Source organism: Taudactylus pleione, unplaced genomic scaffold, assembly GCF_031769625.1.
Source record: "Taudactylus pleione unplaced genomic scaffold, aTauple2 ptg000135l, whole genome shotgun sequence".
NCBI classification, from domain to species: Eukaryota; Metazoa; Chordata; class Amphibia; order Anura; family Myobatrachidae; genus Taudactylus; species Taudactylus pleione.
Genome location: NW_028284537.1, coordinates 8,395,455 through 8,411,803, shown reverse-complemented (window position 1 = coordinate 8,411,803; position 16,349 = coordinate 8,395,455). Strand labels below are relative to the sequence as shown.

Below are 16,349 nucleotides of genomic sequence, written 5' to 3'. Positions count from 1 at the left end.
TCCTTGCTCGCAGCAGGAGAGCCCTCTGCGTGTCTGGAGAGCCGCTATGTCTGCGGCATGTATGACTTACGCAGAATGAGGATGGCCACTTGATCTGCGTTTGATGTTTCCTGTTTTGTGTGCGCGCGCAGCGGATATGAAATGCCTTCAGTGAGCGTCTCTAAGCCCTGGACGGCAGGTGAGTCATAAGCCTATTTTCGCAATTGCGATCCGTGATCCGTAATCGCTCAATATACGTGAATATCGGCATTTGCACGTGTACCTGACTCAGATCCACACGCAAATGCCATCGCAGCTAAGATCTCTCACAGATCGCAATTTGCAAAATATGCTAATGAGTCATGACTCACTCACCGTCCCTAGAGACGCCTTCTGAAAGCATTTCACATCTGGCGCTCATGCACAAAATTAGAAACATCGATCTCAGACCAGATGGCCATCAGCCTTCTGAGTAAGTCTAAGCTGCCACAGACATGGCGGGTCTCCAGATACACAGAGGGCTCTTCTGCTGTAACCACGGACGCATTGGCTAATACAGGATTGGGCATCCTCTACACTTGGAGTTTTACACTATATGGGGATCTCAAAGACCCTATAGATAGCGACAAGGGGTGAAGAAATAGTGTAAACTACAAGTGTAGAGGATGCCCAATGCTGTACCCGCAGAGCATCCCTCTGTGGTTATAGGTAAAGACAAGTAACTAATCCCCAGGGTAAAGCAAATGTAACCCCCCTTTTACCACTAAAGGGTCACCAGGTTACTAACTCCTATGTACTGGTAATCTACTTTACCCATCCTTAACCCAACGTTAAGTGGGGAACCTATCTAAATTGGTGCCTCCACCCAAGTATTGGTAGGGTCAGGGCCTACTTGGGAAAACCCTATTTAAACTATCCAGTGTAAATTGTGAACAGTTGGTTGTTGTATTTCGGTTTAAAATTCCAGCTTTTATACAGAATTTTTTATACTGATTTCGGAAACCCCATACCCCAGTGTGACCTTCACTTGAGGGTGGATATCTATGCCCTTCTTCTACAGCTCTGTGAACTCTTCTGATACAGGGGTCTTCTTTCTGGGCCTGTATTAAATCACTCCGGGATACCCTTTGTAGATCCCCTAGTTCTAGCTGAGATAACCAACAATAGGCCAATGGAAGGGCATTATCTGCAGCTCCCAAAAAAATCACATATTGCCCACTTGATTGCCTCACTGAAGTTCACTGGCACAATACCTTAACCTCAAGGGAGGACACTTCTACCCAGTTTTCTTCAGATCTTACGGGATCATGAATAATGCTGGAAAGGGCATCTGCATCAATATTGCTGACTCTGGATCGATATTTTAATATCGGCTAAGTGGCATCCAGCTTAGCCGTGGTCTGGATATAAGTCTGTGGGTTGTTGTTGGTGTGCACATCGAAAGTCACACCATATACAGTAAGTAATCATGCAGCTTGTCCACAACTGTCCACTTCAAAGCAAGAAATTCTAGTTTGTGTACTGGGTAGTTCCTCTCACTAGAAGTAAGTCCTCTACTGATGTAAAACACTGGGCGCATTTTATTACCATGGTCTGATAGAGAACGCCTCCCAAACCATCAAGTGAAGCGTCGATGTGCAAAACGTAAGGTTTAGACGGGTCTGCATAAGCCAGCACAGGGGTATTCATCAACTGCTCCTTCACTTTCCTAAACGCCTGTTCACACTGTGGGACAGATGAACTCAGTCTGTAGAATCCCAAAATTATTTATCCTCCTTCGACTCTTTTCTTATCTCTTATATTATGCCAAAGGCTTGGAGATAAAATCCATTAAACTATTTATCTCTGGCTCTAATTTATTACATTCCATATACTGTTAAATGAATCCCCTTCTTTCCTATGCCTTAACTTGTGATAGAACTGGTCTGTTCAAAGCTTAACTACTGCATGTATGTGCAGTGCATTGTTTCTACACACAGCCACTGTCAGGTGATGCTTTACACGGAGGTAGCCAGCGGAATGACTACCCGCTGGCTGTACACAGGGGGAGACCATCAGGCCACAACCCCCCCTGCTGTTGCGACTCATCTCACCAGTGTCCGCCTCTGCCTCCTCAGCTGACAGCCACTCAGCATCGCAGAGCCGCCGGGATGCTCACAATCACAGCCTTTGGCCACCGCTGGTCCCTCTGTGCATCTCTACCGCACGGGACTGCAATCTCTGTAGCCGGCCATGATGCTACGCTGCCGGGACCTCTGCCGCGACGATCCGCCTGCTGTCAGTGGTAAGCCTCCTCCGCTGACAGCTGCCACCGATGCCTCCTCTCCGGCTCCACCCCCCCTGCGCCCAGCAGCCTACAATGGCTCCGCTGCCCAGGCCACAGAGAGGTGGGCATCCAAGCAGGAGAACTCCAGACTAACTGTCAGCTGCTGCTGACAGCTGTTATATACCTCCCTCTAACCGGACTCTCTTTTCCTGACAGGAACCAATTCACTCCTGCATGTATCACTCCGCCCATGTTAAACATGGGCTACCTGACTGCAGCTCCTTCCTACCAGTTCTGGCACTTTCTTGTATAATGCACACTACTTAACCATGTACTGTACATAAACATGTACAGTATGAATTTAATGTGCTTTGATATCTCCACACACATATACCTTATTTATTTAAGCGACATCTCCACACACATATAACTTATTTATTTAAGCAAGTACATATTTAAAATTACCTCAGAATGCTATGAAATGTATATTACAAAAGTATACATTTAAATTATTTTTCTTTAACCCTAAACCAGGGTTTCACATGGATGCCAGGAAACAGTGTTTAAATGGTCTGACACGCCTGCGTTTTTCTAATCACCCCCTGACACCGCCTCCAAATGCTGACTACTTGTCACTCAGTTTGCGGATGATTCCTCTTTACAAGCGTAATCGCAATACAAACGCTGCACAATGCGGACTTGCATTGATCAATTGCCCATGAGCTTGGGTTAGAGCATTACAACATAGGGCCCCCTGGGTATGTACCGCTTAAAAGGGATTCTGCTCTGTTGTGAGGGGAGTGCTGCGGATAACTTGGGTGTACTACTGTAGCTGCCATGCATTCTGCCATAATGGTTGTTACACCACTGCCCTTGAGTGCCTGGCCTTAAAAAGCCACTATTGGGGGTTTGCCTGGACAACATATACTGGCAGTATTTCTCTAAAATGCATACTGTCCAAACCAGATCACTCATCTCTAATTAAGAGATCAAGGGACGGGCTGGCAGGTCTATTCCCCAAGGCGCAGCCGTCACTGTCTAATCTGGCAGCCGAGGACGTTAGCTGTACTGACTGGAACAGTCAATCACTGACTGCTAAGGTCATATCCTCCCACCGCCACCAGAATATAAAAGTGCAATCCGGTCTCCTTCTCTCTACTCCCAGAATGTTGGGTGTGATGACGGCATGCCTCGAGACATCACCCTACATTCGTGAGAAGCACAGTCAGAGGAGCAGCTCAGCCTCGCTATGGTATCTGGCACGCTGCGCCCACTGCAGTCTCAGTAGGGAGAGGGCGGGGCTTAAATGATGCGACACAAACCCTCGATTCCTGCCATTTTGTAGGGGCGGGGCCTAATTACATAACTAGCCCAGACCCGTCCCTAAAGTTGTCAGGTGCATCTCAACAACAAAACAAAAGTAAGCAAGTATGCTTTTAGCATTAAAAAGTATTGTGCAGTGTACATGGGGGCATAGACACGAAGCATCGCAAATTCGCCCTATTAAATTACATCCCTTATCACCGCTATCTGTGGCGATATGGGATATATCATGGTTCGCCATCCGCGACATTCCACCTGAGAGGATACTGTCCAGGCCAAAACATAAAAGCATAGTGATTGCCTCCACTATCACTCTACAGCCGAGTTTATCAGGGAGGGGGGTGGGGAATTTTTGTCCTGGGCTCTACATGGTCTAAAACCGGCCCTGAATTATTTATTTTATTTTACTCATGTAAACAGGATACTGGATAATAAAAAGCATTCCCTATAATATATTTATATCCCAGTAGTTCTTCCCAGATATTTCCACATTATAATATTATTTTCCAAAATAATTAAAAAACATGATATCCCAAAGGCTAAAAAAAAAAGTTCATCTTTAATACACCACCCAGTATGTCTCCTCCTCTCTGAATGAATTTCTGAATCTATACAAAGGAAATGTATTTCAGTTCTTGCCTTATACTATGAACCTGGCTCTAACGTAGAGTACAGCTAAGCCTCCAAACACAGAAGAGGGTTTCTGCAGCAAGTAAAAGTATCGCATAGATCCCCAGCCTGACAATTGGCTTTACACAGTAATCTCCAATGTTATGACAATTCCTGCCAACCCTCAGGAAGGGAATCTGGGGCTGTTTTCTTGCTTGGGCTAACATCTCACTTTCTCTGCATTGATTTCATCTCTTGATTTACTGAGCTCCATGGAAAGGACAGGCAGCTGGAAGTGCCTACACAGAAGCTTTTGGCTACCTTGTACAGTTTAGTATGCAACAACCTCTGTTTTATTTCCAGAGCACAGAGTTGGATTATAAATTCCTTTGTAAATGTGTATGGTGATATTCGCTCCGGTAAGTTAAATGAATGAATTGCACAAGACTATGCTTTGATTGTAGTTATTTTATAAAAAATGTTATTATTATTTCTTTTAATACTTTTATTTTATTTCCGCTTTTAAGTCATTTTCAGCTATTAGTGTTTATTTTTAAATTAGATAATTGTATCACACAATTTAATATGATGTAATTTTTTTATCTGGATAAAATGTATCCAATGCTACCACTTTATGTATATTAATAATTCTATTTATGAAAAAAAAAAAAAGAAATCAGAAATTGATTGATTTCTCTTTCCAGGCTTGTTATGCAGATTTGATATTTGATGCGTCCGATATAATTAATGTGCTTCTAATGAATGAATTGTCTGTTCTAGGGCACAGACTAAAATATTGAACCAAGTAAAGTAGAATTTCTTCAGACTGTAGGGATTCCCCGGTGATTTACACCGAGATTGCTTTGAAGCTTTGTCTAAATATATTCTAATTCTTTAATCCCCCTTAACAAAAGGAAAATAAAATCCTTGCACATTGTATAACATTATTTTTTTTTAGATTATACAATGATTGCATATTGAAAATATTGTGTATTTATGTTTGTTCCCCATTTTGTATCTATTTATTTTCCTCTTACGTTGACACGTGTTATTTCTAAATCATGTTGATTAAATAAAATCACACAATCATCTACAGTATTGCAATCGTTCCTACTGCTCAGCTTGCTTGCAGACTGCAGTAAGTGGACATATCATTGGTCTGTATACAGCAGGCTAGTAATAAAGTTTGTAGCACTGAAATGCATACGTATCCTTACAGAGCCCTATAAGCCACTGTATTGTCTTTTGGATTTCAGCAGAAAACCTCTGTTCAGCAACAGCCTTCATTATCCCATCGAAATCAATGCAGATATTTATATATATATATATATATATATATATATATATATAGCGACAAGAGGATGAAGTATGGTTCAGTGGTCTTTTTATTCTGCAAAAGGCAATAATGTTATTTTGCCTAAATGCGCCCAGTCGTTCTTCATCCTTCCAGTGCACAGGGCTGAGCGCCCCAAACATCTGTCTTCAGATGTGCTCACTGTGCAAGAAACTATAGACTGGGGACTACGTTCACTGACTGGAATTAGTGGTATGACTGCTGTGTGCTGCTGTTGGAATAGACTGTCAGTATCTACTGTACCAGTTAGAAGACAGTTGTCTATTTATCTGTACAGCCTGGATGTGTGCTGAGACTGTCAATAGCCTTGAATGTCATTTGTGTGGCAGATCTAATATTTTTTTTACAATTGATGTATTGTTTTAATCAATTGTTATCCATTACGTATTAGGTTAATTTATTTATTTTATTTGGGGGAGGGGGGGTCAAAGTAAACATCTTTAAATTTTGGTAGCACCTGTTGAAAACATCAACTGGGAAAAAAATATCAAGATTAAAACTAATCTCTTATATAGCATCAGGAAATCAAGTATTTTCTTTTTTTTTCCAAGTTTTTTCACATTTTTAACTGCTCAGTGTAACACTAAATATTTATACTGCAAAAGCTGTACACCTTATTCATAATTGATGATGGTACAGGAGTGTTGGTAAGTCACTCAGATAAATGGCTGGCCGGAGTATTACTAGTATTCAGCATCTGCTGTGAGTAGATATATTTATTCATGTCATGAGCTGAGCTGGCCTTGCAATTATCCAGAAACTGTAACCGGTGCTAATCAACTCCAAGAATGTTTGTAGTCTGTAAACAGGATGATATTAATTACTCACATAACATATCTGCAATGCTAGAGGAGAGAATCAGACTTTGGTGTCAATTTGAAGTGCATTACTGTAAACTAAATACTATTATTTTTCTTAGTCATTCAAAGGAAAACCTTTTTACCCTCATTACTGTGCATGTGAGGATGGGGGATATCCACAGTGATGGAACTGAAGGAAAAACTTTTCAGCACCAATAAACTGTACAGGCAAAAAGGATTTTTCACTGACTCAGGCTACATAGACTGTGAAATCCACAGACATGGGGAGGCAGCAAGGCAGAATTACTGGGTGGATGTGAAATGGTATGCAGTCACATTGTCGACATTCAGAATGTCGGCACTGTAATGTGCAATGGTTCAGAATGTCAGCATTTTTCGGTCAGAATGTCTACATGATCATATTGTCAATATGTCGACATGCAAGCCTTCATTATTAATATATGAACGTTACTATTAGGGGTAGGTTGCAGTTATGATTAGGGTGTCGAACTCATATACCACACCCCGTGAATGGCTGGAGGATGACTTACAGTGAATGGTATCAATATTTCAAATGAGCATACAAAACTTTTTGGGGTGATGTTATCCTGGAAATTAATCGCATCTATGGGGTCAAGATATATTTTTATCCCACATGTGAGGTTAAATTGCTGGGTGATTTGCATTGCTTTCTTATGGATTGATGACACATGATAACTTCATAGAAGGTTGAACTTGATGAGCTATGCCATGTAACTATGCATGGTTCTTGCATGTGCCAACCTATAAACTTGTGGCCCCACACAAGTTCCCAGAGGCTCCACCCCTTTTTGAACTTAAATGCGCATGCACAAAGTTATGACTGCTGTGCATGCGCACGGTATAACCATTACGATGGTTATACTATGGAACGGTTGCAATGTGATGACCAGTTGCCATCACATCGCTGGATTTGATGTCGGTAGACCATGCAATGCCGGGCTTCCATCCCTAGGTCCAGCGAAGTCTGTCTCGGGCTTCGATGTTATGCGCAAGCGTGACCGTCAGTCTGTGCATGTGCATGACTGTTTAACCCGGCTGGGACCCGCCAGTGCCTGGAAGGCTACGCTGAAGTCAGAAAGGCTGCTGCCGGGTCCAAAGACCACATCGTACCCACCATCTAAAGATGGCAAGAGTGATGCATTGACAAACAGCGGCGATCTTAGATTACCGCTGTTTGATAAATATTGAAAGGATGACATAACCCCTTTAGTGAGTGCTAAAGGGGTTATGTATCCTTGATAAATGGGGCCCTTTGCATATTATAGTGGAAAGCGAGGATCAGTCTTAAGTGCCCCAGAACCCCCAAAGCAGACCTGGCCAACCTGCGGCTCTCCAGCTGGTAAAGCATGTTGGGACTTGTAGTTTCACAACAGTTGGAGAGCCACAGGTCGGCCAGGTCTGCCCCAAAGCCTTAATCCAGCTCTGGTTTGACAAACATATTTTGCAGTATACTCCATTTTTATCCTTCCAGTTTAGTAGTGTAGCGTTATCACAAGGCTCTAACTTCACCAGCCTGTAAGATCATTCTGTACCTTCCGGGAACCACCGTTCTCATAGTCATACAATCTCTTAATTACATCAGGAGTCAGATCATTGTAATGCGAGCTCATCCCTGTGTTTTCTCTGAGATGTAGTCAGGAAGTTAACAATAACAAGGTCGACAAATCATAATGTAGACACCACATTGTTGTCAGTTAAGATGTCAACATTGTTAGAATGTCAACATTAGGGTTAGGCTGCTGTACGTGAGGGTTAGGCACTAGGGGGAGGTTCGGGTTGGGCTATAGGGGGGAGGTTAGGCACTAGAGGGAGGGTTAGGAGTAGGGGTTTAGGGCAGGTAGACTCACCAGAACACCACTCCATTAGAATGCTCTGCCACATAACACTGTTCTAGAGCAATCCCAGAGTTCTGCAATGTGTCGTGGTAACCTATATATCTGTTAACGTGATTTGAAAATGTACTAGTGATTCAAATACATCAATTGTCCATTAACATTAATGCAGCTGGTGTCACTTTATGGACCGGAGCTTAAAAAGAGCTGAAAAGGGTCTCATGTATTTTTAATAATTCTAAAACATTTGAAGTGAACTGATTGGAGATTACAGTATGCTCTAGGACCTGCTAGAAAGTTCAGCGTAGATAGAGATCCGTGAATCCATCGACTTTAGATGGACACTGTCTTTCGCATTGGATCAAACAATTTTGCAGTGCACTATTTGCTTCCTCAGTTCCTGAAAGACGGGACACTTCAAAATGCTGGAAATTCATATTGTCACTTTCTGCAGTGCTGTACAGGAAGTGATATGTGAAAAAGGAAGTGACATCAGCAGATGTTATTATACAAATGTTCCACACTACACTGCATGGTTTTACTAGCTTTGCACATCCTTAGTGGTTCATTTATCGCATGTCAATATGGGGCCTATTCATCATAACTTAAAATTCGATGGAGGTAATTAGGTTTAGAACTCACATGGAGTTCTACCTAATTACCGGAGGAATTCATCATTCCTCCTCCCTATAACTATCTATTTCGAAAAGCTGTCATTTTTGCGATGACAGCTTTTCGGGAAATAGATAGTTTTCCCTCTCTACACTAATTTACCGCAGCTGTAATCTACACTAATTTACCGCAGCTGTAATCTACACTAATTTACCGCAGCTGTAATCTACACTAATTTACCGCAGCTGTAATCTACACTAATTTACCGCAGCTGTAATCTACACTAACTTACCGCAGCTGTAATCTACACTAATTTACCGCAGCTGGAATCCGTGCTGTGCATGCGCCGTTACATTCATAAAACCAGCACATGCTCAGCACTGCCTACTGCTGCAGTAATTTTGTGTGTCCCTCGCCCCTCCGCATCCCTCCTCCCTGACCCGCACTTACCTGCCCGCTGCAGCGCCTCCGGCTCCGGTGTCTGCTCGGACACGTGTTCTCCCATCAGACCACAGTACAGTTTAGAAAAAAAAAAAAAAGTTTTTTTTTTCTCTAAACTTTATTGTGTTCTGCTGGGAGAACACAAGGCCTGATTCAGACCCGGACGCTATGCTGCGCTCGCTCGCATTGAGCGATTTTTTGCAATCTGCGCATGCATATGAGTCGCAATGCGCCTGCACAAACCAGCCAGTGCGATGGGAAAGTGCTCGCCCGTAGCCCGCAGTCGGGCCGCTATTTTGAGTGACAGATGGAAGGTGCTTGCAAACGGGGGTGTGGATGTGTGAACGCAGGCGTATCCGACCGTCAGAATGGCGTTTAATGGGTGTGCATAATTAGCAAAGTAGCGTCATTACACACGTGACTGGGTTGTATTTTAGCCAGAACTGCTCGCAATGTTGTGGTGGGAAAGCCTACCACAAGCACTGCGAGCAGCTCCGATGGCTCTCGATGTTCCCGATTAATCTTACAACTGCCGGAGATGACGTGTGTTGCGAGTGGCAAAGTGGCGTCTTTATACAGGTGTGAGCGCATAGTGCGGCCGCTCGCTATTACTTAGTGGGCAGCTTAACGCGATGCAGTGCGAGAACATGATTTAAATAGCCGGCCCCTTTTAGCCAGCGAGTGGCCGCAAATAGCGTCCGGGTCTGAATCAGGCCCACAGTGTCCTAGCAGACACCGGAGCCAGAGGAGGGACCAAAGCGCCGGAGGAAGACGCTGGGGGACCTGCACACGCTGACACAGGTAAGTGTTACCTGTTATACGCCACCTCACAATGGCGTATAGTAACTCCATCAAATTCCGAAAATACATAATTTTCGGAATTTGATGAATACCATAATTTCCATATCCCATACTAATGTACTAATGTATGGGAAGTGTGGAGATTAACGCAGGGGAATTTAACCAGGAGATATCAGTGATATCTCCTGTGTTAAGTCTTTTCATGAATACAGGTTGAGTCTCCCATATCCAAATATTCCGAAATACGTAATATTCCGAAATACGGAATTATTTTGGCATGACTGAGATAATGAAACCTTTGATTTTTGATGGGTCAATGTACACAAACTTTGTCTAAGGCACAAATTATTAAAAATATTGTATAAAATTACCTTCAGGCTCTGGGCCTGATTCAGACCCGCCCGCGAGCGCTATACGCTCGCAAGCGGGTCGATGGTGGCCCAGTGCGCATGCGCACGATGGAGCTGGCTCCGTCGTGCGCATGCGCGAGACCCGGATAGCGACGGGCAAGCCGTCGCTCCGGGTCTCATACCAAAGGGGGCGTGCTGTCGATGTTGAGTGACAGCACGCCCCCTTTGGTGGGCGGGCCGGGGGCATGGCTGCCCAAACGGAGGCGTTCCCATGGGAACGCCTACCGTCTGGGGCCGGCCCCACTGACATCACAAGTGATGTCAGTGGGAGTGCTTTCGTCTGTTAGAGCCGAATGCACTCTAGGGCTTGCGGCAACGAGACCCTACCACAAGGGTCTCGTCGCAAGCCCGATGGTCTTGACCATCGCGACCATCTTCCTGGCCGCTCTAAAAAAACAGAAGGCCGGCCCTGATTCAGAGTGAGCGCTCTGTCAGAGCGTCCGGCTCTGAATGAGGCCCTCTGTGTATAACGTGTATATGAAACAAATGAATTTCATGTATGTAGACAAACTTTGCTTCAGCCACAAAATTATTGAAAATATTGTAAAAATGACCTGCAGGCTGTGTGTATAAGGTGTATATAGCACATAAATGCATTCTGTGTGTATATTTGGGTCCCATTCCCAAGATATTTCATTATGATATGCAAATATTCCAAAATACGGAATATTCGTTATCTAAAGTACCCCTGGTCCCAAGCATTTTGGATATGGGAGACTCAACCTGTACTAAAATAATGGTAATTAAGGAAAATGTCCTTAAAAACTTTATTTTAGTGTTGAAGAATAGGCCCCATAATCTTAAATCGTGAAAATGGGATGTTTGTACAGGTTTTAGAGTGTTAACTGGCTATTGCAAGCCTTATAATGGACATCGGTGGTACAAGTACCTGAGTCTTCTCCAATTGCTAAAGCTATTTCAGGACTGTGTTACAGTATCTGAAGTGCCCACAGGATAAAAATGCTTTATTATTATTATTATTATTATTATAATAAAGCATTTTTTTCTCTTTTTATTATTATTATATTTATTATTATTTTCTATTTTTTACCTTTTTTTTCCATCTAAGTGGTCAATCCAATGAGGTGTGAATTGCGAGTAGCGAGTTTGTTTCATAAAACTTGACGACTACCCGCCTTCGAGAATTCTCATTGTCCAAAATAAAAATGTCTGTTTGCGTTACTCGCAGTGGACTACCAAATGCGATGTGAGAGAAATGCATGAAAAAGTGGGGACACCATCCTGGACCCCCCAAAATTGATTATTTCTTTAGCAGGACCGTATAGAAGGCTGTTTGTGAGTATTAGGAAAGTACTGAAGGTTTTTTTAATGATGTCAAATGGCTGATTTGTGTACCTCTAATTATAATATACCGTGAGAATTTATTGGTTATGATACCGTGATTATGGTATATCTTAAATATTAATTGGTTATTATACCATTATTTTTGAATGACCCTGCTATATTTCACCAGCTTTCTTGTACGTGAAATTATTCTTTTAACCTATTTGTTATTGCAATGGTCTGCTTTTCAGGTGTGAATGTTGGCAGTTATCATTTTTTAATACATATCAAAATAAATGTTATATTTTATGTTTCATATGAAATTTTTCAATTGAGTGCCCCCAAACAATGAGAGTACCCTTTTTCTCCCTAGTTATTCTACATATATGCATGTACTCTTGTGGGATGACCTCCACTTGTGCTATTGTGATTGTGATTTGTGACCTGATTAAGGTTCATATCAACATTATTGTGGATCATTTATAAACTGTTCTATATCAGCCATACGATCCTGTGCTCAAATTATGTTCCCCTCATTTTCTCCCCCCTGGCTTTGAAATTATTGGACTAATTAAGCTAATTGGAAACTATAAATTGTTGAATTTGTCGTTAGGGGGGGAGTGTCCAAAGTGTTCAGTACGGTGTCCCGACATTTTAACCTGTGAATGGAAAAATGCGAATTCACTCTGACTGGTTTAGTGCAAGTTGCTAATTGGATTGCAAAATGAATTCGCTATGCAAATTCGAAGAGAAAACTGAACTCGCACCTCGCAATTTGCACCTTATTGGTTTGACCCTTAACTCTATTCAATTTTGCAGCATCTAGACCTGGAAAACAGTTTCTGGACTTCCAGTTCCAGTGCAGATACGGAAGGCTATAATCCGGCTCATGCATGTTTTCTTTGACATCTAACTGACCTGGCAAGTTGTAAGGCTACTCCTATTCCTGTGTGGCTGTTTTTTTTTTTTAATCAGCCGAAAAAGAAAATCAGTTTGTTTGAGCCCGTTTCATAAAATATGCCACATAGGGCTCTATATACTACATTCCGCATATTGAATGCAGATTGTAGTGTGATATTAACGACTGAATTCGCATTGCGAATTCAGTCAATATCACAGGGATTTACTACAAATCCCTTGCATGGACAGATCTTGCGAGAAAGCTCTGTCCCTGCGAATCCCATCCTCACACTTGTCGGATGGGATTTTCGGAAAAAATACCGTGACAAAGTGCCCGCGCATGCGCCGACCTGCCGCCGCTGCAACCCCCGGCACTAAGCCCTGCCCCCCGGTGCTAAGCTCTGCCCCCCATGATCGCGGACCCACTTACCTGCATGATCCGGGACTCCGGTGATGTCTTCCATGCCTCCGGTCAGGTGATATCCCATACTGCACTGGGACCCGATCACCTGATGACCGGGCTGCAGTGCAGCATGGGAGACCAGCTGACTGGAGGGAGGACATCACCCGGAGCCCCGATCACCGGTCCCTGGAGTCAGGTAAGTAAATTTTTTTTTTACTATTTTTTTTTTTTTTGCAGTGAATCAGCTTGCAGTCTGTTTAGATCACACAGCTGATTACTGGGACCGACTCCCGGCTCTGCTCTCCCCGTTAGAGCAGAGTAGGAGTCCGGTAACTTGGGAAGACCCTGGATAACGCCACCTCCAGCGTTATTATCACAAGGCTTCCCTAGGTATTTTATTCATAATTTATTTTTAGTAACTACCAGACAGATCACATTTCCCATTACAATTATGGGAAATGCGATCTGCTTACTAAAAATAAGTGATACTTAGGGGTTGGAGTAGAATTTTACGAATTCTACTCCAAATGCCCTGCAATAAATATAGGTGATACTTCACTTTATTTTTAACTATACTAGACTGGAAAGTTTTTTAAGGTACAAAGTGGCCATAATTAAAGTTATATACACACATACACTTTGGCTGCGTTTCTTTTTAATTCACTAATAATTCTTCTGTTTTCACACTGCACTTTTTTAATAAATACATAAATTCTAAAAATATTTTGATTATCTATGATATTGGTTGGTGGACTAACCCCCCCCCCCCCCCTTTTAAAAGTATTAGTAAATGTTAAGTTTTAATTTTTATTGAGGGATCTATAATTCAATAAAGTGACGTAATACTTTGTAATTGAGTTTACATCACAGCAATTTTTTCCCTCCAGTGTGCTTTATATACTCTTCTTTTTTTGTTTCTTTATATCTTCATTAACACACTTGTCGATATATTGTTTGTTCAATCGATGAACGATATATATTGCGAGTGCATTGGCAGGTGTGTATACCCGATATGTCTGTGAACTTCTCGATCACAGATATTTCAGGTCGGCCCTGCAGCACAGTCGATGCATTTGAAATATATATTGGTGCCTCGGGCTGTGTGTACGGGTCCAACCCGCCGACAACCTGCACAATTGCTACAGGGACTGCCGACACTGACATCTCAACTGGTCGGTGTAATGTAGATCATACACATCGAACGGCCAATTGGTAAGTGTGTATAGATTACAAATCAGCCGCTCGGACGGCGGATCGATCTGCCAACCGATCCATCGTTATAGTATGTACCCAGTTTTACAGTTTAAGCTGCACCCCTCACATATGACTTAGATCAGCTGTTTAAATATTATTCTGAAGTTTCCTCCAAGGTAACCCTGGAAAAAAAACAAGCTAATTAAATACTTAATTGTCAACCTTGTCAGGATAATCTAATTGAATGTCTATACCAGCGGTTTTCAACCGGTGTGCCGTGGGCATTTGTGAAGTGTGTTCCGGGTTGCCGCTGAGCTCCTCTGGGCGGCTCAGGCGCACCCGGGCCATCACCTGTCTAGACGTAGCGGCGTGACATCACAGGTCACGCACGCCGCGTTGCCTCCAGCAAGCCTGCGCGCCTGGTCTAGTGAACGAGCCAGCGCTTCCTGCTCATGCCAGCGACAGAGCCATCGCTTCTGCCCAAACCGCGCCAGTGACTGAGCCGGCACTTCCTTCCTACCCCGCGACAGTGACAGAGCCAGCGCATCTGCCCAAACCGCGCCAGTGACTGAGCCGGCACTTCCTTCCTACCCTGTACCAGTGACCGAACCAGTGCTTCCAGCCCGGAGGCAGTGTGAGCCAATCTGCTTTTTTTTTCAGTTGCTGAGCAATGTGTTTTTTTTCTCTGTGGGGGCCAATGTGATTGTTTTATTTCTGCAGGGGGCCAATGTGATTGTTTTATTTCTGGGGGGGGCCAATGTGATTGTTTTATTTCTGCAGGGGGCCAATGTGATTGTTTTATTTCTGGGGGGGGCCAATGTGATTGCTTTATTTCTGGGGGGGGCAATGAGATTGCTTTATTTCTGTGGGGGCCCAAAAATGTGATTGTTTTATTCCTGCGGGGCCCAATGTAGTGTGTTTTATTCCTGTGGGAGCCAATGAAGTGTGTTTTAATCCTGTGGGAGCCAAAGTAGTGTGTTTTGTTCCTGCAGGGGCCAATGTAGTGTGTTTTGTTCCTGTGGGAGCCAATGTAGTGTGTTTTGTTCCTGTGGGAGCCAATGTAGTGTGTTTTGTTCCTGCAGGGGCCAATATAGTGTGTTTTAATCCTGTGGGAGCCAATGTATGTGTGTTTTATTCCTGTGGGAGCCAATGTAGTGTGTTTTAATCCTGTGGGAGCCAAAGTAGTGTGTTTTATTCCTGTGGGAGCCAATGTAGTGTGTTTTGTTCCTGTGGGAGCCAATGTAGTGTGTTTTAATCCTGCTGGGGCCAATGTAGTTTGTTTTTTCATAGGTTGCATACGCCAAATCGCCGGATGGTAATTGCCAATTTTAAAATCTTGTATAGTGTGCCTTGATTTAAAAGAGGAAAATCACTGATCTATACTGATATAATGAGAACATTGTTTGTCTGTTTGTTCCAAGTTGGCGCAAAAACTACTGAACTGATTTGCATTAAAACTGCATCATTTTGTAGTGGAAGCTCCTAGTCCAATCCGTCAGGGTAAAGCTGAGCAATAACGAAAACAAAATTTATCGACATCATCAATGTAAGAGATAGGTGTGGCACCATGCGTGCAGCCGGTAAAAGGGTAGAGGTGCTTTGGGCTCATGTTCACTTGAATAGGATAGGCTACATAGCAGTCTGTGCACAGGGCACACAGTGACATTGGTGTGAGAGCTGGGTGAATAGGATAGGCTACATAGTAGTCTGTTCACAGGGCACACAGTGACATTGGTGTGAGTGGTGGGTGAATAGGATAGGCTACATAGCAGTCTATGCACAGGGCACACAGTGACATTGGTGTGAGTGGAGGGTGAATAGGAAAGGCTACATAGCAGTCTATGCACAGGGCACACAGTGACATTGGTGTGAGAGCTGGGTGAATAGGAGAGGCTACATAGCAGTCTGTGCACAGGGCACACAGTGACATTGGTGTGAGTGGTGGGTGAATAGGATAGGCTACATAGCAGTCTATGCACAGGGCACACAGTGACATTGGTGTGAGTGGTGGGTGAATAGGATAGGCTACATAGCAGTCTATGCACAGGGCACACAGTGACATAGGTGTGAGTGGTGGGTGAATAGGATAGGCTACATAG

General features: G+C 43.3%; 1 protein-coding gene across 2 annotated transcripts in view; it reads left to right on the top strand.

The window, feature by feature from the left end:
* SYNPR (synaptoporin) overlaps positions 1 to 16,349 on the top strand; it is a 239,903-nt gene that overhangs the window by 109,131 nt on the left and 114,423 nt on the right. Inside the window, exon 1 of one of the 2 annotated variants that reach the window (XM_088473457.1) lies at positions 4,231 to 4,596. The exons of the other annotated variant lie outside the window; for it this stretch is intronic. Within the exon in view, the coding sequence (XP_088329583.1) occupies positions 4,573 to 4,596 (24 nt within the window). The 5' untranslated portion in view covers positions 4,231 to 4,572. Of the gene's footprint in view, positions 1 to 4,230; positions 4,597 to 16,349 lie in introns of those variants that run through there. 2 annotated transcript variants of the gene reach the window in all.